Raw genomic sequence first — 21,482 nt, 5'->3', positions numbered from 1 at the left:
CTGATCACCGACAACGACGAGACAGCCTATAGGGAGGAGGTCAGAGACCTGGTTGTGTGGTGCCAGGACAACAACCTCTCCCTCAACGTAATCAAGACAAAGGAGATGATTGTGGACTACAGGAAAAGGAGGACCGAGCATGCCCCCATTCTCATCAACGAGGCAGCAGTGGAGCAGGTTGAGAGCTTCAATTCCTTGGTGTCCACATCACCAACAAACTAACATGGTCCAAGCACACCAAGACAGTCGTGAAGAGGGCGCGACAAAACCTATTCCCCCTCAGGAGACTGAAAAGATTTGGCATGGATCCTCAGATCCTCAAAAGGTTCTACAGCTGCAACATCGAGCATCCTGACTGGTTGCATCACTGCCTAGTACGGCAACTGTTCGGCCTCTGACCGCAAGGCACTACAGAGGGTAGTGCGAACGGCCCAGTACATTACTGGGGCTAAGCTTCCTGACATCCTCTATACCAGGCGGTGTCAGAGGACGGCCCTAAAAATTGTCAAAGACTCCAGCCACCCTAGTCTTAGACTGTTCTCTCTGCTACCGCACAGCAAGCTGTACCGGAGCGCCAAGTCTAGGTTCATGAGGCTTCTAAACAGCCACTAACCCCAAGCCATAAGACTCCTGAACACCTAATCAAATGGCTACCCAGACTATTTGCACTGCCCCCCCACCCTTTTTTACACCGCTGCTACTCTTTGTTGTTATCGTCTATGCATGTACATATTACCTCGACTAACCGGTGCCCACGCACATTGACTCTGTACCGGTACCCCTCTGTATATAGTCTCGCTATTGTTATTTTACTGCTGCTCTTTAATTACTTTTTATTTTTATTTATTATTCTTATCCATATTTTTTAAACTACATTGTTGGTTAGGGGCTCGTAAGTAAGTATTACACTGTAAGGTCTACACCTGTTCTATTCGGAGCATGTGACTAATAACATTTGATAACAGCGATGCCAGGGTTACCAAGGTAACCTTTACTCTCCACATTTCCATCATGTCACCCCCTCTCAGGTTTGTTTCCCTGTGGACTTACATTGTGTTGCAGCTGCCTGTCAAGAGTAACTTTGCCTCTGGCACGCCCACCACAGAGCTTTCCCGAGCTGCTCCAGTCAAAGGACGGTATTTTCACCTCACCCTTTTTTATAAGTATGAAACTGAACTCATAACTTTATTGTTGTGGTCATCAGTGGAGTGGGAAAGTGGGTTGACAGCATAACACTGGCTGTGATAGTGAGCTAATGCCCTCTCTGCATGGGCCAAAGACTACTGGTACAGTACACCATCTCCATGCTCTCTCTCTCTCTCTCTCTCTCTCTCTCTCTCTCTCTCTCTCTCGCTCTCTCTCTCTCTCCCATCCACCATATCTTCTTGTATATACATTACACACAATCTTCCTCAGATTGAGTGTGTGGTTGAAGGACCTAGAAAGGATCACTATCTCCCCCAGCCTCCTCTGTCATTACTGGGGAGCGTTTCTCCACCGAGCTCTTGTTCTGAGCTCCACAAGACCAAGTCCCTTGGCTCCCGTTGGTTACCATATCATCTCTCGGTGCGAGAGATGCGCCCCCAGGACTGTAGCAATGCAACGCACTGCCTGTGCCTTTAAGAGAGAGGGAGAGAGAGAGAGAGATGGAAAGAGAGAGATGGAAAGAGAGAAAGGTGTGCAATGGAGAGAAACAGGAGAGATCGAGAGAGAAGAGACAGAGAGAGCCCAATAAACTATCATGAACAACATTTTTGTTCATTCTTAGCCGTGTGCTGAGCATCTCTGCACAGGCACACACACTCTCTTAGGCACTTATTGCTAAAGAGTACGCCTCTCTCACACACACACGCTCACAGCTATCAGAGCTCGGCTGCTGGCTCACAGCCATCTCGCCGAGGAGGATCCAAGAGAGCAAGAGGAAGACGGAGAGAGAGAGACAAAGGGAAGGAGGACGGAAGAAAGAGAGGAGCGAATAGGAAGCGGGGACGGCACGAGGAAGGAGAGACTAAACGCTTGTGTGAAGAAGAGAACGCGAGGGACAGGAGGGAGGAGAAAAAAGAGGAGGAACAGGAAACGCGATCACTCTCAGCTCTAGCTGTCCGCGTCGCAGCATGGGCAATGCACCATCCCAAGGCATGTCAACGCTACTATCTCCATGTATACATAAGTAGCAGCTCGATTTTATTTTGCAATGTGTTTAATTTTCCAATCTGCTGGCTGTGCTATCAGATTCTCTCCCAGCAGGGAGTGGGGGGTTGGATGTGGGCGCTGGCGATGAGGCATTGCTAGAATGTGATGCTCTGAACAGATCCAGGCTGATGACGGGGACAAGGATGCAGGGTGGCTGGGGAAAGGGTGAGGGGATGTGGGGTTGTGGATGAGAGAGATGCTGGAGGGATTGGGTGCAGGATGCATGCATGTGCGGAAGAGCCGGGAAATGGGAAGGGGCTTGTGCAGAGCTGGGGGAATAGAACGGTCATTACTGAGGCAGGAGATGCTGGTGTGTGTGTGTGTGTGTGTGTGTGTGGTGAACAGAAGGTGGATATACCGGTGTGTGGAGGTGGCGGTGACAACAGCTGCATCTGTCAGCCTCATGGGAAGCCTCGGGGAAGTGAAGCGTTCCAAGGATTGTGTGTGTGAGAGAGGGAGACAGAGAAAGTGAGATGGAAATGAATGGGTGTGTAGAGCACAGTCAATTTGTTTGTGTGTGTGTAAAATGGGATGGTGCTGTTAATGGAGGAGTGGGTGGGTTAGCACTGTTTCCTGCTGGTGTGCTTTTGATGTCTGTCTCTGTCTGTCTGTCAGTCTGTATAAATCTCTCTCTCTCTCTCTCTCTCTCTCTCTCTCTCTCTCTCTCTCTTACCCTCTTACCCTCTTACCCTCTTACCCTCTTACCCTCTTTCTCTGTTTCCAAACTGGAAAAAGCAGTGCACAGGTTTGGTTTGCTGAAACACCCCTGAAAATGGAGGGAGACAAGTGTAAGAAAGAGGAATTCTTAGAGAGAGTGAGAGCAAGAGAGGAGTGAGAGGGTGTGTGTATGTCGGGGGGTGTGGGATGTAAAGAAATGGATGGATAAAAAAATGCTTCAGGCATGCCTTAGCCCTAATGGGATGGATGTGCGTCTTTAATAAGCCAGAGAAGGAAGGAGCTGTAACAGAAACACAGAGGCAGAGAAAAGGGGAATAGGGAGGGATGGCTGACTGCTCAGAGTGGAGGGAGGAATATAGCTTGGGGAATTCTGCTACCTTTCTTTCCCTCCCTCTCTGTTTTTTTCTTGTCTCTTCCCCTCTTTTTCCCCCTCCCCTTCCACTGCTCTTATTTTCCCATCAACCAGGGACTGTCTGGTTGCTAGAGGGAAAACCAGTTGAGAAGAGAGTGATAAGGAGGATGAGAGAGAGAGAATGAAAGAAATGACAGAATAAAGGGGAGTTTAGGAGAGATGAGATGGTAATGTGAGTAAGGGTTGAGGGAAGAACAAGCCAGGAGCAGTACAAAGACACAAGGTTGCTAGACAGTACAATGTATTCGGGTATGACGCTACAAGCTTGGCACACCTGCATTTGGGGTGTTTCTCACATTCTTCTCTGCAGATCCTCTCAAGTGCTGTCAGGTTGGATGGGGAGTGTTGCTGCACAGCTATTTTCAGGTCTCTCCAGAGATGTTCGATCAGGTTCAAGTCCAAGCTCTTGCTGGGTCCCTCAAGGACATTCAGAGAGTTGTCTCAAAGTCACTTCTGTGTTGTCTTGGCTGTATGCTTAGGGTTGTTGTCCTGTTGTAAGGTGAACCTTCTGAGGTCCTGAGCGCTCTGGAGCAGGTTTTCATCAAGGATCAAGGTCTGTATTTTTGCTCCATTCATCTTTCCCTCGATCCTGACTAGTCTCTCAGTCCCTGCCGCTGAAAAACATCCCCACAGCATGATGCTGCCACCACCATGCTTCACCGTAGAGATGGCGCCAGGTTTCCTCCAGACGTGACGAGAGTTCAATCTTGGTTTCATCAGACCAGAGAACCTTGTTTCTCATGGTCTGAGAGTCTTTAGGTGCCTTTTGGCAAACTCCAAGAGGGCTGTTATATGCCTTTTACTGAGGAGTGGCTTCCGTCTGGCCACTCTACCATAAAGGCCTGATTGGTGGAGTGCTGCAGAGATGGTTGTCCTTCTGGAAGGTTCTCCCATCTTCACAGAGGAACTCCAGAGCTCTGTCAGAGTGGCCATCGGGTTCTTGGTCACCTCCCTGATCAAGGCCCTTCTCCCCCGATTCAGTTTGGCCAAGCAGCCAGCTCTAGGAAGAGTCTTGGTGGTTCCAAAGTTTTTCCATTTAATAATGATAAAGGCCACTGTGTTCTTGGGAACCTTCAATACTGCAAAAATGTTTTGGTACCCTTCCCCAGATCTGTGCCTCGATACGATCCTTTCTCAGAGCTCTACGGACAATTCCTTCGACCTCATGCCTTGGTTTTTGCTCTGACATGCACTGTCAACTGTGGGACCTTACAGTTGAAGTCGGAAGTTTACATACACCTTAGCCAAATATATTTAAACTCAGTTTTTCACAATTCCTGACGTTTAACCCAAGTAAAAATTCCCTGTCTTAGGTCAATTAGGATCACCACTATATTTTAAGAATGTGAAATGTCATTCAGCTTTTATTTTTAACATCACATTCCCAGAAGTTTACATACACTTAATTAATATTTGGTAGCATTGCCTTTAAATTGTTTAACTTGGGTCAAACGTTTTGGGTAGCCTTCCACAAGCGTCCCACAATAAGTTGGGTGAATTTTGGCCCATTCCTCCTGACAGAGCTGGTGTAACTGAGTCAGGTTTGTAGGCCTCCTTGCTCGCACCCGCTTTTTCAGTTCTGCCCACACATTTTCTATAGGTTTGAGGTGAAGGGCTTTGTGATGGCCACTCCGATACCTTGACTTTGTTGTCCTTAAGCCATTTTGCCACAACTTTGGAAGTATGCTTGGGGTCATTGTCCATTTGGAAAACCCATTTGCGACCAAGCTTTAACTTCCTGACTGATGTCTTGAGATGTTGCTTCAATATATCCACATAATTTTCCTCCCTTGTGATGCCATCTATTTTGTGAAGTGCACCAGTCCCTCCTGTAGCAAAGTGTAACGGATGTGAAATGGCTAGCTAGTTAGCGGTGGTGCGCGCTAATAGCGTTTCAATCGGTTACGTCACTCGCTTTGAGGCCTTGAAGTAGTGGTTCCCCTTGCTCTGCAAGGGCCGCGGCTTTTGTGGAGCGATGGGTAACCATGTTTCGTGGGTGACTGTTGTTGATGTGTGCAGAGGGTCCCTGGTTCGCGCCCGGGTCGGGGCGAGGGGACGGACATAAAGTTAAACTGTTACAAAAGCACCCCCACAACATGATGCTGCCACCCCCATGCTTCACGGTTGGGATGGTGTTCTTCAGCTTGCAAGCGTCCTCCTTTTTCCTCCAAACGTAACGATGGTGATTATGGCCAACAGTTCTATTTTTGTTTCATCAGACCAGAGGACATTTCTCCAAAAAGTACGATCTTTGTCTCCATGTGCAGTTGCAAACTGTAGTCTGGCTTTTTTATGGCGGTTTTGGAGCAGTGGCTTCTTCCTTGCTGAGCGGCATTTCAGGTTATGTCGATATAGGACTTGTTTTACTGTGGATATAGATACTTTTGTACCTGTTTCCTCCAGCATCTTCACAAGGTCCTTTGCTGTTGTTCTGGGATTGATTTGCACTTTTCACAACAAAGTACATTCATCTCTAGGAGACAGAACACGTCTCCTTCCTGAGTGGTATGATGGCTGTGTGGTCCCATGGTGTTTATACTTGCGTACTATTGTTTGTACAGATGAACGTGGTACCTTCAGGCATTTGGAATTGCTCCCAAGTATGAACCAGACTTGTGGAGGTCTACAATTTATTTTCTGAGGTCTTGGCTGATTTCTTTTGATTTTTTCATGATGTCAAGCAAAGAGGCACTGAGTTTGAAGGTAGGCCTTGAATACATCCACAGGTACACCTCCAATTGACTCAAATGATGTCAATTAGCCTATCAGAAGCTTCTAAAGCCATGACATAATTGTCTGGAATTTTCCAAGCTGTTTAAAGGCACAGTCAACTTAGTGTATGTAAACTTCTGACCCACTGGAATTGTGATACAGTGAATTATCAGTGAAATAATCTGTCTGTAAACAATTGTTGGAAAAATTACTTGTGTCATGCACAAAGTAGATGTCCTAACCGACTTGCCAAAACTATAGTTTGTTAACAAGAAATGTGTGGAGTGGTTGAAAAACGAGTTTTGATGACTCCAACCTAAGTGTATGTAAACTTCCGACTTCAACTGTATAATAGACAGGTGTTTATTTTTTTCAAATTATGTCCTATCGATTGAATTTGTCACGGGTGGACTCCAATCAAGTTGTAGAAACCCCCCCATGATGATCAATGGAAACAGGATGCACCTGAGCTCAATTTTGAGTGTCATAGCAAAGGGTCTGAAAACTTACGTAAATAAAGTATTTATGTTTTGAATTTTTTGTAAATCTGCAAAAATAAAAAAAATTAAACGTTTTTGCTTTGTCATTATGGGCTACTGTGTGTAGATTGATGAGGGGAAACAATAATTGAATCCATTTTAGAATAAGGCTGTAACGTAACAAAATGTGGAAAAAGCCAAGGGGTCTGAATACTTTCCAAATGCACTGTAAGTAATACAAGGATGTGGATGACAATGAAGATGGCAGAGTACTGTAGAGGAGAGAGGTGGAGTTGAACGAGAGTCTTTTCTCTTCGTGATGATGACTTGGTCCTGGCTGAGCTTACACTAGATCCAAAGACAAGTGTGATTCTATTGCTGTAGCCATCCAGAACACGTCACCTGAAATGCCTCAAAGGAAAAGCCCCTTTCAAAAAGGGTCAAGAGATGAAAGAAAGAAAGAGACTGCAGTATCCTAAAATGCCTTTGGTCAACGGTCATATCCAGAACAAAATGTGCCCGGGCTGCTTTGGACTCTTGTCTGTCTGTCCACTATCCTTCATTCTGTTCGTCCTTGGGGTTTTATCTGCTGTCTGGTTTTTGGAGGGATTGAAATGGATTAGTAGGCTGAATAGCTGAGCCACTGGCTTCTTTTCCTCCAAACAGACATGAGGGCCTGCGTCCCAGATGCCACTTATTTCCTACCTAGTGCACTACTTTTGATCATAGCCTCATAGCCACCGGTCAAAGTAGTGCACTGTGTAGGGAATAGGGTGCCATTTGGGACACAGCCGAGGTCAGCCGTATGCCTGTAGCCCGCTTGCTGAGTGAGGTAACTGAAGGCCAGCAATAAGTAGCCTGAAAATACCACCATTCAGTTTCTAATGATGAAACGGAAGCAAGTCTATCTTAAGCCCTTGACTGAGGTTGACCGGTACACGCTACAGAAACCAGGTTACAGAAACAATGCACCAAATAGGAGAAGTACGCTACAGCCCAGTAGCCTGCCTTGTATGAGTCTAATTCCCCTACTGACCTCTTGGAGCAGAGGGATCCGATCTTGGCCGAGCTTTGTGCTCACACAACGTTGTATAGTAGGGTTTATGCGGGACTGGGTTCAACACACATCATGTGTGTGCTGAGTGATGGTCACCAGTGAGCAGAAGTCATGTCAGAGGGAAGCGGTAGGCATGCTGCTAGTGACAGGAGGCTGTAATACTGTATGGGGGGGGAGATAACACTACTCTGAGGGATGGAAACATTCTGATACCACGGCATGACTGTCGATGTCGGAAGGATAACAAACACAGCCTACTGTATAAGGGGATTAGTGGAATGAAGTGTGTGCGTGTGTGTGCCTGTTCTTGTGTGTGTGTGCGTCCGTGCGTGTGTCTGTCAGTGTGTGCGCGTGTGTGTGTGTGTGAGTCGGTGTGTGGCTGTGCGTGCGTGTGTACAGCTTCACACTGCCTTGGCAGAGGGCTAATGCAACAGTATCTCAAGGTAGCTCTTAGAGTAGTTAGTTAAAAGGACACTTGAGAAGGCTTGCGTACCTCTGCTCTCTCCTCTATTCATCTGCTCTCTCCTCTCTATTTATTTGTTCTCTCCTTTTCATTAGACGAGACACTTGCGTGAATCGAAGAGATACAGACACAAGCAAACATTTCAGTCTGTCCGTGTGCCTATTTCAAGCAGGGAATAGCAATTGCGAAACCTATGAGTGTGTGTGTGTGCTTTAATGTTATGCATTTTTCTGTACCGTGTCTGTGTATTTGTCTATACTATACGGTATGTGACTATATTTCATTGTTTTCTTGCCATGCACCTGCTTATTCCCCAGGTCTTTGTTTCACAAAGCACATGACTGCTGCCTGCCGATTGGCTGGTGATGATGCAATGCTTTATGGCAGCATAGCTGTTTGGTTTGAGGGCTTTTTGGAAGTAATTGAATCAACTGGGAGTAGCTTTGCATCAATGTAGTGAGAGCAAACCAGATAACACACACATTACAAAGTATGTTCAGAACACAGACACACAAAGCGATAGGCTACCCTTCAGGACACACAGGTCGTCTACAATCAATTAGGCAGGCTGTTATTCCATGAAGGAGGAGCGCTTCTTACAGTGTCCTTGTAACAGTGTGTGTGTGTGTCTGAGAGAGATCCCGCGTACTGGTTTAGAACAGTGTGTGATGGTGCTCAGTCCTTCTCTGTCAGCAGATGGTCCTTACAGGTTTACTCTGCATTCATAGGGGCTTCATCACTGTGGGAGAAGATGGATGACTGAGCGCTTCTACAGAGCCAACTTTTACTCTCATATATTGATTGGGACAGCCTTCCCTCCTTCCATACTCCCTCCCTAGTGTCACTGTTTTTTGTTGTTGTTGAGAAGTCAGGGGTTCTCCCAACCAATCACATGGCCTTCTCCCATCTCTCTGTGTTTGAGTTTGGATCCTTCCAAAAGGAATAGCGTTTATCAGGAATCGGTCACAGTTGTACTACTAAGCTTTGAAGGTCGTTCATGATTCAAGGGTTTGAAGGTTACATGTGTTTATCAAAGGTTTCTCTGTTTAAATACTAAGATCACTACAGGGTAGATTTTTATGTCTGTGTATCGTTATGGACGTCTCAATATTTTATTCCGATTTTCCACAGCAGTTCATTTTGATGTATATATTTTTGTAATACACTAAGCTGTAGGCCTAAGTGTGTTTACAGATCATGAGGAAATATATCCCCATAACAGTCCTGAAATGAGCTTTATTGAAATGAATCTCATTTGATGATTTGTTGTTGACCATTTCTATCCTGCCAAGCCGTCAAAGCCGATGACTGTTGGACAAGTAGCATTCATTTATCTGACTGAAGATTTGCCAAAAATGTCAATCTCTCTCTCTCTCTCTCTCTCTCTCTCTCTCTCTCTCTCTCTCTCTCTCTCTCTCTCTCTCTCTCTCTCTCTCTCTCTCTCTCTCTCTCTCTCTCTCTCTCTCTCTCTCTCTCTCTCTCTCTCTCTCTCTCTCTCTCTCTCTCTCTCTCTCTCTCTCTCTCAACCAGACAGTTGAGAGATTTTATGGGGGGTAGATCAGCTCTATTATTGTGGAAAGATTGTTGCTTCCATCAATGTAATTGTCTACATCATTTCCAATCCCCCATATATGTTTGGGGTAAATATATATAGCCATATACATATATACAGTTGAAATCAGAAGTTTACATACACCTTAGCCAAATACATTTAAACTCAGTTTTTCACAATTCCTGACATTTAACATTTGCGACCAAGCTTTAACTTCCTGACTGATGTCTTGAGATGTTGCTTCAATATATCCACATCATTTTCCTTTCTCATGATGCCATCTATTTTGTGAAGTGCACCAGTCCCTCTTGCAGCAAAGCACCCCCACAACATGAGCCTGCCACCCCCATGCTTCACGGTTGGGATGGTGTTCTTCGGCTTGCAAGCCTCTCCCTTATTCCTCCTAACATAACGATGGTGATTATGGGCAAACAGTTATATTTTTGTGTCATCAGACCAGAGGATATTCCCCAAAAAGTACGAACTTTGTCCCCATGTGCAGTTGCAAACCGTAGTCTGGCTTTTTTTATGGTGGTTTTTGAGCAGTGGCTTCCTCCTTGCTGAGCAGCCTTTCAGGTTATGTCGATATAGGACTCGTTTTACTGTGGATATAGATACTTTTATATCTGTTTCCTCCAGCATCTTCATAAGGTCCTTTGCTGTTTTTCTGGGATTGATTTGCACTTTTCGCACCAAAGTACAATCATCTCTAGGAGACAGAACGCATCTCCTTCCTGAGCGGTGTGACGGCTGCGTGGTCCCAAGATGTTTATACTTGCATACTATTGTTTGTACAGATGAACGTGGTACCTTCAGGTGTTTGGAAATTGCTCCCAAGGATGAACCAGACTTGTGGAGGTCTACAATTTTTGATGTCAAGCAAAGAGCCACTGAGTTTGAAGGTAGGCCTTGAAATACATCCACAGGTACACCTCCAATTGACTCAAATTATGTCAATTAGCCTATCAGACGCTTCTAAAGCTATTACATAATTGTCTGGAATTTTCCAAGCTGTTTAAAGGCACAGTCAACATAGTGTATGTAAACTTCTGACCCACTGGATTTGTGATACAGTGAATTATCAGTGAAATAATATATCTGTAAAGAATTGTTGGAAAAATTACTTGTGTCGCACAAAGTAGATGTCCTAACCGACTTGCCAAAACTATAGTTTGTTAACAAGAAATTTGTGGAGTGTTTGAAAAACAAGTTTAAATGACTCCAACCTAAGTGTATGTAAACTTCTGACCTCACATGTATATACATTTTACACATCCTGTATGTTTTACATTTGTTATCTTGTTGTTATTATACCCACCCTTCAGCGCCATTCAACCCCTCCCATCTACTGTATCTCTTAACACCATCCATTCTATTTGCCATATATTTTTCAACTGTGCTGTGATGCTTCACAAAAGTACTGAACCTTTCGATTTTCAAAGCTTCTACAGATTGTAAATTAAAGAAACATTTTTGCAAAAATAGTTATCATATTATTGATTGATTGATTATGACTTTTCAAATCACCCAGTATTGCTATCTGCAGTGTTAGTTCTAGGCAAATGTTGCAATTCTTCAGCCATTCCTGGACCTGTGACCAAAAACGAGCTACATATTGACAAAATAAATGATCTGGCTCTGCCTCCTCACAGCAAAATCTGCAGAGCTGGGAAGATTTTTTCCTCCATATACAGTATATAACATTCTATTGGTTGCAAGAATTTTGTATAATAATTTAAATAGAAAAATTTGAAGTTTTGAATCCGGCGTTGTTTTGCGTGTCAATTCATAAACTATGTGCCATGAAAAGGTTACATCAAAAATAAACTATTTTGCAATTTATATGGCACAGCTGTCAATTTTTAGGCCATTAAATGAAATTGGTTGAAATTGGAAAATTAAATTGGAAAATGTTTTTATTTATCACAATTTTATTTAACCGTATATGGTTTTTAATGCAGGGCCAACAGGCAAGTTAATGGAGAGAAAAATGACCGTAAGTTATCTTTAATGGAGTGAAGGGAATGGTATCAAACAGATGGTTTTCATGTGTTATGATTCCATTCCAGTCACTCCATTTTCAACCATTACACTCCATTCCAGCCATTATTATGAGCCGTCCTCCCCTCAGCAGCCTCCACTGCTTTAAATATATTTATTTCTGTGAAATGTATTGAAAGTTCCCAGAATTTTGCAACCCTAGTCAAAATACTGCTGGCCCTCCTCTGCTCCTCTGTTGTTAGATTGTGAGTCTAACCAGCCCAAACAAATCTACTCATCCATTAGCAATCTTGATAATCATGGCCTTCAATATAACACAATGTTATTCATCTCTATCTTTATTGAGATCCCCATCAGCTGACGCCATGACGACCGCTAATCTTCCTGGGCTCCATGAACACAACAAAATATACTTTACAATTTATATTGAAAAACTGTAACACAATTGACGGTAGTAGACAATACAAACATTTGACATGTAGACATTACAGACATCAGCGCTCGATTGGTCTGGTCAGGGTAGTTTGTTCAATTGCAGTTATCATAGGTCATAGGTCAGGTAGCATTATGCTGATGTATGCCTTTTGATTCATTCACTCATCCTCTCCCCACATCTCCATCTTATTACCTGAGACTAAACATATTTTAGTAGTATTCTAATCAGTCTCTGAGGTACAGAAGGGTCAGATGTGTCCAATCATGTCTGCTCTCTACTGCCGTCAGCATGGTGATTGGCTGCTCCCTGTCGCCACGGAGACGGCGTGGTGTCGTGTAAGCGGTAGAGACAGGGCTCTTTGGTAATCACATGACTGAGGTGTTCTCTGTTGGGTGCTTTAAATTTACACTGTTGCTTTCCAATTTCTTTCCAAGTGTTGTAAGATTCTGCTGGTTTCTCCCTAAATGACTGTTTTTCGCTCAACAGTTTGAGGGGTTAAGTACCTCGCTCATGGCTGGAGACACTAATACTAACACCAGCAATCCTCCAGACACCTTTTTACCTTTCCCATGGTTTAGTTTTTGCCAGAATGTTATCATATGTTTCCTTGAGGAAGAATCGAGCTTGAGCTCCAGGTTGAATGGACAAACGAGACTCATACGAATATATATCATATATATCATATGTGTCATCCTGTTTAGTGAAATAGATAGCATACTGGTAAGTATAGTAACAATGACTAGAATAGTTGTGATTGGAGTAGAATCCAACCCACGAGTACTTCAGTCTTAAATCAGTCTTCCAATCAGTGAAGGTCTTATTGATGAACAGGCGAGCGCATCCGAAGCCGTCTTTAGTGTAGAGCTGCAGACTGGCGTCATACCCCTCTATGCCAACAGGAACCTTCCTGTCTGCGTCATCATACTGAGGTCCTCTCATGAAGACATCTGACCCGTCCTTGGAGAGCAGCTTGACCTGTAGGCCGTGGTTAAGGTACTGGTTGGTGTCATAGGTTCCGTAGCTGCGCGTGTCAAGAGAGCGAGATAAGAGATACTTCCCATCTTTATTAAAGAGTGCCAGCATCACCCCCACATCCAGTAGGCTGTCAGGGACATTAGCCCATGTGAGCCGGGCGTACCCACTTTCTGTGGATTTCACCTGGAGCACAACAGCATAGCACTCTGTGTGGTGGTCATTCACCGCTGCCCCTTTCATTATAGCAGGGGACTCATTCAGAGTCATTCTGCCTGCGTCTTCAACCTTGTATGTGCCATCAGCAGCAGAGCAGTTCCATGGAGTCTACGTCATAGCCGGCAGCGTACAGAAACACGTCCACACTGTTCACCCTGTTATGGATGACGGTCCTGATCTCCCTCAGGAGGGCGGGGCTGATCTGGTAGGCGTTATAGGGGTCATACTCACTGCTTCTTCGATAGTGCTGTGTGATGTAGTCTGCCTCTAACAGTGGACTGTTGGGGCTTGTTCTGACAACTAACCTGTCCACGTTCCTCTCTAAGTTTCCTGGGGTAAGGTAATAGCTGCGAGTGACATAAGGATGGAGTGAGTATGCTGTTGGTGTGTTGATATTTCCGACTTCGTAGGAACCCTGTCTGTTTTGATCTTGCAGTTGTGGAAAAACGTTATAGTTATTAAAGTGATGGAAGCCCCAGTCTCCCCTTTCTGGTAAGAACGTTGGTATGAGTGCATCGTTGTTATCGACGTTTAGTGATAACAACAACAGAGACGAAGTGTAGCGGCATTGGGCCATGACGAGGGAATCTGTGGCCAAACTCGATGTTCCTGAGGTCTTTAGTTGAGTTAAGGACAGGTATGTCTGCGGAGTCTAAGGCCAGTGGTAGCAACAAGACGAAGATGCAAAACAATCCGTTTCTCTCCATGGTAATCCTGTGAGAGAGAGACAGACTGTATGATGGCAGCAGTACAACCTAGGGAGAAATTGAGGGAAAAAATGGATTGATTGCAATTGATTACAATGGCCAAGGTGCATAAAGATGGAGGATTCAAATATGATGTTTTTAGCACTACCCACAGAGTTTTTAAACTACGGTGTGCGACATGGTTCAATGCGCCAATAAATCCGCACAAACTGCCACCGTCCTGGAGCTAGAAATGGGATCATGTATACTGTGCTTATGCAGATACCAAAAATAGTAACATAGAGCAATGTACAGCAAACTTAGCAAATAAGGGATTTGTGTGGGGAAAAGTCTATGCATTTACATATTGCAATAATTTATATTATATTGATATATAGATTTTTTTGCTATTGTAGGTAAGCGAGTTATGGCTGCTATATATTGTTGCCTAGATACAGAAAATAAACAGAAGCTTTCTATTGCAGTATCTCACAGTGTAATTGCCATGCTCCACCACCTGTGTTTTGTTAATGTTTCGTTGTATTTAGTTAGTTATTCGAGGACCTCCCGTTGTTAAACAGCACTTTTCTTTCCCTGATTGATCAAAACTAATTTTCTCATGCTCCCTCTTGTCTCTCTGCCGCAGACATATAGTGAGTAACATGTTTGAGACATCAAATAGCAATATAAATGCAGTATCGAATCACAAATCAAGTCAAATTGCATTAGTCACATGCGCCGAATGCAACAGGTGTAGACCTTACAGTGAAAGGCTTACTCACGAGCCCCTAACCGAAAGTGCAGTTGTCAAATACATATAGAATCATGAGAATTGCAATTCATAATGGTATCGGCACCAAAGTATCGTGATAATATCCCTGGCAATTCCCAGTCCGAATGTCCGCTATTGGAGCTTTCTTTTGTCTTTCCTTCCTCCGTGCTCAATTGCTGTTAAGAATTTGCAGTACAATTCCTAACTGCAAGCGTAATACAAGCGAGCATTTAGGGGGAAAAAAATGCTTTTCATCGTAATCAGATACAAGTTATAAGATCATAAACACTGTTAGGCATTTTACAATTCCTAACTGCACACAAATAATAAGAGACTTTAAGAGAAAATGTATGTATGCATTAGTAAATGATCTTCTCTTACCGTGTTCCTGGTGAACCGTCCTCTGATCTAGTGAACACGGAACCACCTCACCTCCTTTTACAGCCCAGCAGAAGACTGACGTCTCCAGGAGAGGAAATGAGTCACACATTCACCCACTAACCTGGCAGACCGCTCAGGTGTGTGTTTGTGTATGCCCCCAAGTCATAATCAGTTGTAATATGCTGCTGGCAGGTTCACCTTTTTACACTTGAGCAGAGGTTGCGTTCCACTGCTCAGACTTTGCATGCATCAACCAACTTCTCCCTCAGTATGACAGACCACCATCTCCCTCAGCTGTTCTTCTCCCATCACCTCTATCCCCTGTGGTTTACTACCACACTCTTAGAAAAAAGGGTTCCAAAAGCGTTCTTCGGCTGTCTCCATAAGAGAACCCGTTTAGTTTCAGGTAGAACCCTTTTGGGGTTAAGTAAGGTGTGTAATGAAACTGTTCCTTCTCCCTTCTTCTAACCTAACCTGACCTCGTTCCTCATTCCTCATTCCTCACTACTCCACATCTATTCAACCTTATCAGTGACCGCAACTAAATGATGACCTTTTCACTTACTCAGTAACTTTCCAGACCCGAAACGACTTATTCAACCTCCAATGACCCCACCATATACAATACATTCCTCATACCCGTTAACTTCTAGTATAGCAACATTTCAAACTAGAACCCAACAACAATTAATGGTAAAATACACTGCATTTCTAACAGTCAGCAATAAGCTAATGAAATGAGGGCTTGTTTGTTTGTGAGAGAGACTGTGTGTGCTTGTGCGTGGGTTGTGCCTCCTCATGTGAACATAAGTCTCTGCTGGACAGAAGTATGCTCAGTGCTGTGACCTTGTGGCACACTAGTCAATTCCTTTCTCATCTCCTCCACCAGGAATGACCCTTTCCACAAGGAATCCTATTCATATCTTATTACTGTAATATATTAATGAGTATTAATCAGCAAATAGAATTTGGTCGAAACTAGAGGAACTACAAATTCACTTCAATTATCCAGTAAGCTATAGTATAATGGGAGGATTTTTTTCAAAACGGATTTCAAATAATATACATTTAACATACATTAAGCCTCACAGCAATAACCACAAAACCCCTAAATGTCGTTTCAATGATAGCCATGTGAGCGATGACCGATGATGACACATTAATGCTGCATGTGAATTCCATGGTTGCCTGGGCAGTGCCATAAAGCATTAGAGAGTGTTGTGTGAAAAGGTCAGGTCTTCACCACATTCCAGCAGCATATGGCTGTTGGAGAGAGCGAGGCGTTGTGTCTCCTGATCGATTAGCTGGGTGGCATCTATCTCCTATGACTCAGTCTAAAGCACTAATGGGGAAGGAAGGACTTTAACACAGCCCAATACATTAGCTGTTTGGTCCACTATTTACAGTCGACAAAGATACAGACTGGCCAGATTGGCCACAACTTCTGTAGCTGCGTGTGTGTGTGTGTCTGTGTGTGTATCACAAGGTGGATAGTGACAGTCAACAAAATGACAGTTTAACACATTTATTTTAAGGCATGGGTTTCATCACGGTTCCAGCACACTTCCTTGTCTCAATTCAGTTACATATCTTTGTCTTCATATTTCATTGACATAAATCAATTTTTTGGTTACTTTTAGCTTTAAAAACCTAGTTAGAACCAACATAGACACACACAAACCAAGACAAAGAAAACAAAGGGGCACAGGAAGCGACACAGCCCAGCCCAGCAGACAGGTGTCCATCTTTTTTACAGCACAAACTCCATGAGCCATGTGCTCTCTCACCGGATGCATCATCCATAAGCTCTCTAACACAAGGCTCCACCATGCCTCCAGACTGCATTATTTCCTGTGGGTGGGGGGTATAAATACGTTCAGCTCAAATCACATGACCAGTCAATTAGCCATTAGAAATTCTTGTTTCTGATTACATGCAAATGAGTCACACCTGTCACGTGTGTGTGTGTGTGTGTGTGTGTGTGTGTGTGTGTGTGTGTGTGTGTGTGTGTGTGTGTGTGTGTGTGTGTGTGTGTGTGTGTGTGTGTGTGTGTGTGTGTGTGTGTGTGTGTGTGTGTGTGTGTGTGTGTGTGTGTGTGTGTGTGTGTGTGTGTGTGTGTGTGTGTGGGTGGAGGCTTGTCCTCTCTCAAGGTCTGGCTTTAATCATCATCATCTGACAATCTCTTTGGCTCTAATTGGGTGTTGGTGTGTTTAACACTGTGTCCAGATGTTATTGTGTATTCAGCCTGTGTGGAGAACACAGTAGAAAGTCATCCTCAGACCGTAGCCTGTACTTTGTTCACATTTAAGGAAAGACTGTTCAGATGCCAGTGACAGTGAGTGGGAGATAGTGGGAGGACCACAGTGTGTGTCTGTTAATGGCAGTGAGAGGAAAGCAAGCAGCATAGAGAGTAATCGGAGAGGGAGTTATCATATTATGTGAAGAGAAAATATATAACTAGAGATGCATATAAAGGGGATAATGAACCAGGGTGTATGTGTGTGTGTTATTGGCAGCTACTGTGTGTAATAGAGAGTGACTGGGGGTTTTCCAGGGCTGTTTTATTGCAGGGAGAGGAAGGCCCCTGATGTTTGACCTTGCTCAATAACACTCCTATAGAGGAGGAAGTAGGTGGGTGTGGAGGGCCGCTCTGCCAAACACAGAGCTCAGTGTGAATGCTGTAATGGCTGGGAAACATGCTTCCTCTACCGCCCATAATGAGCACCGTTTACACACAACCACACACACACACACACACACACACACACACACACACACACACACACACACACACACACACACAGAAGGTGAAAATCCATCTCCACATCCCTCTCCTTCCTCCCACTTCCTCTTTCCTCCACCGGTTACTAGGAAACCAGAAACACGTGATCTCACCAGTGTTGTTGTGGATGCTGAGAGGTTGAAGTGGGGTGGCGATAGGTAGTAAACGGGTATGTAGAGACAAGAAGCCGACTTCAACCTGCTCTTGTGAAATAAAGCGGTGGAACGAAACATCGGTGCTGCTTATCACACTGGCATCGCCATGGCAATACCACTGCACTCACTCACTCCCACCCTGCACCGGCCAATTACCTCTACTGCACACTACGTAGAGAGAGAGAGAGAGAGAGAGATAGTACATCACACACACACGGCACGTTTTGTGTTTGAAGAGTCCACTGCTCCCTCGAAAAGCCTTTTAGCTCTCTGTTTCTAGCCCAGTGAATGTATCCGTTTCCTCTTTTGACCCAGACAGACTTCCAAGCAACAGCTCACGTCGTTCTGCGCGCGTTCCCATCCCCGTCGGCAACACATCAAACACAAATCCACCAACACCTGTTTGAAAAACAAACTGGAGCAGCTCTGACCTTATGACCCCTTCTCTGTGTCGGCAGGATGCAAACCTGTGTGCGTGTGTGTCTGTGTGTCTGTGTGTCTGTGTGTCTGTGTGTCTGTGTGTCTGTGTGTCTGTGTTAATCAGAGACCTGTGTTTACTGCTGATTGCTCCGTTATCTCCAGCTCTGCAGTGAGGGGCTGAGCGTGTAGCTCCCTGTAGCTGCTCCGTTGGGGTTGGCGTGCCAGGTGTCCTGCTACTGTAGTCAGCCAGGTGTCCTGCTACTGTAGTCTGCCAGGCCAGGGGAGCTGTTTGTCTCACACCGGCCGTATCTCAGCTCACCAGGGTACTATGCCAATCGATGGGCAGGATGGGAAAAGGACGAGTCCCCCTTCTGGATGGCAGCAACTCGCTCCCCTCCTGTGGACCGACAACAATGGCAGCAGGGCTGTAATGAAAGGCTAGCGCCCAATCAGTGTTGGCAGAGAGAGGGGCATATCGACCCCGGCTTGCTCCGCTCCCCCTGCTGCCAAACAGATGCCACAGAGATGGTGTCTACTTTGAACGAGACAGAGGGTAAATATTGGGTATTTTATCAGGATCCCCATTAGCTGTTGCAAAAACATCTACTCTTCCTGGGGTCCTCACAATACATGAAACATGACATAATACATAACATTAATAGACAAGAACAGCTCAAGGACAACATTCATTTAAAAAAAGGATCAATCACACGAGGCTGCGTTTGTGTTTATTGTTCAGCACACGCATACACGCAAGCAGGCAGACACACACACACACACACACACGCTTCAGACGCGCGCACACGCACACACACACACACACACACACCCCCCTCCAGAGGGCTGGCCTGCCCTACTTCAGTCCAACCCCTGTCCAGATTATAATAGAGGCAGAATGTGTGCATCAGCTAAAAACTTGGGTAACAGCGTAAATCACTTTTTTTTCCACTCACGACGCTGCTGACACCAACCCAGGAATGGAGCGGCAGATATTTATACAGCCCCAGAATTATTGATGCGTGTTGCGTTCCCAGGGCGCCGCTTGTATATTACCGCTTTCATTAAAACCATTCTGCTTCCCTGCCATAGTAGAAAATGCCAGGGTAAAGTTAGCTGCATGTCACTGTGGACCTCTCCTTATTGGTTTATGCCTTTCCTGACTCTGCCTTACAAAAACAAATTAAATCTAAAAAACGACTTTGTTTTGGTGCTTTCCCCCTCTGTAATATGATACAGGCAGCTGGTGGACAGTAAAACACGGGTCTACGGAAGTACAATAAAACTCATGTCTGGGTGCAGAAGACAGAGGTACTAATCAGCAGTCATTATTCTTCTCTCATCACATTGGCCCTTTTTCTGCCATGTTGACACAAACACACAAAAACTCACTGGCTCGCCAGCTTAATAAGTTACATACTCAGACAGAGACACACAAACACTTTCTTGTGTCTAGCATGGTTTCACTTATTTGTTTGTGTACTTCAAAGCGTTTTTGTTTTAGTCAGTTGTCATCAACCCATTGGACTACAGACCTGGGCCTACAGCCCAGACCCAGTTCTAGCTATTACAGTTTTTTACAATCACTTTGGCACTAATTTCGGAACCTTGGTGTCATTTTTCAAAACTCTAGACACAAAACTCACAACCAATGATCAAAATGCACATTTTTCAAAACTCGAACACTTTTTCCAATTGCTTGGATACGATACACATAAAGATAACACCTTTGAACTAAAATCACCTGTTCAAAATGACACAACTTAACATCAAAGTATTACCATTTCAAAATGCAATTCACACTGTTGCATTACTCTTAATGCATAGCTTTATGGAAACTATATTCCATGTTTAGATCATGAAAGTTTCAGGATAACGAGATCCATTGACACCAATTACTGTGGAACATGAACCAATTGGACTACATTATCTATGGATGTAATATTTCATCATCATTTCTTTATCAGACACTGTTTCTATGGTCCCATGTACCACTTTTCCAGACCATGTTTTCAGATTTGACATTACTGTACACTCACCGGTCACTTTATTAGGTACACCTATCTAGTACTGGGTAGGACCCCCTTTTTCCTCCACAACAGCCTGAATTATTCACGGTGTTGTACGTTAAGAGATGCCATTCTGTACACCACTGTTTAAATAGCTGTTATTTCAGCATTTGTGTCCTTTCTGTTAGCTTGAATGAGTCTGGACATTCTCCTCTGAACTCTCTCATTAACAAGGTGTTTTTGCCCACAGAACTGCAGCTCACTGAATGTGTTTTGTTTATCGTACCATTCTCTGTAAACTCTAGAGACTGTAGTGTGTTAAAATCCCAGGAAGGCAGCTGTTTCTGAGATGCTAGAATCACCATGTGTGGCATCAACAATCATACCACGGTCAAAGTTGCTTAGATGACGCATCTTGCTCGTTCTAATGTTTGGTCGAACAACATCTAATACTCTACATATTGAGTTGCAGGCAGCCACATGATTCGCTGTTCGAATATAACCTTCCTTGATGGGCTAAATCAGGTCTGTAGAGCTGATGGCATGACCTATGTCATTGTGTGGGATAATGCCAGGTTCCACCATGCTCAAATGGTGCAAGCATGGTTTCAGGCCCATCCACAATTTACCATCCTGTACTTACCCCCATACTCTCCTTTCCTTAACCCGATTGAGGGTTAATTTTACATTTTTCTCCACATGGAGGTGGAAGGTATATGATAGGCGCCCTCACGAACAAGCCACCCTTCTCCAGGCCATGAATGACGCATGCAATGACATCACGGAAGACCAGTGTCAGGCCTGGATTCGCCCAAAAATTCTTCCCAAGATGTTTGGCTAATGAAAACATCCATTGTAATGTGGATGAGAACCTGTGGCCAAATCCACAAGACAGAGTTGATGGAAATATAGGACAATCCTTTGTTTTGCTTTGTACAGTAAGCCAGGTTACATTTTACTGTAGTTATTTTCTTTTTTTGTAGCTAATTATTTTTGCTTTGATTCAAAGAAACCTATGTTGTGATTTTATTGTATTTCATCAATACATTTCAGATTTTCTTCAATGATTCCACTGTGTCCGTAGTATTCTCTCTACTAGTCCTTTT

At 44.2% G+C, this 21,482-nt stretch overlaps 1 protein-coding gene across 2 annotated transcripts in view; it reads left to right on the top strand.

Moving 5' to 3' along the window:
• Positions 1-1,510: 1,510 nt before the first annotated feature.
• The window catches only part of srcin1a (SRC kinase signaling inhibitor 1a), a 145,844-nt gene continuing 125,872 nt past the window's right edge, over positions 1,511-21,482 (top strand). For both annotated transcript variants that reach the window (XM_055891954.1, XM_055891919.1), the window contains exon 1: positions 1,511-2,136. In XM_055891954.1, coding sequence (XP_055747929.1) covers positions 2,115-2,136 — 22 coding nt within the window. In that variant the 5' untranslated portion in view covers positions 1,511-2,114. The remainder of the gene's footprint in view (positions 2,137-21,482) is intronic.

This window comes from Salvelinus fontinalis, chromosome 2, assembly GCF_029448725.1.
Source record: "Salvelinus fontinalis isolate EN_2023a chromosome 2, ASM2944872v1, whole genome shotgun sequence".
Taxonomy (NCBI): domain Eukaryota; kingdom Metazoa; phylum Chordata; class Actinopteri; order Salmoniformes; family Salmonidae; genus Salvelinus; species Salvelinus fontinalis.
This window is presented reverse-complemented; position numbering and strand designations above follow the sequence as displayed.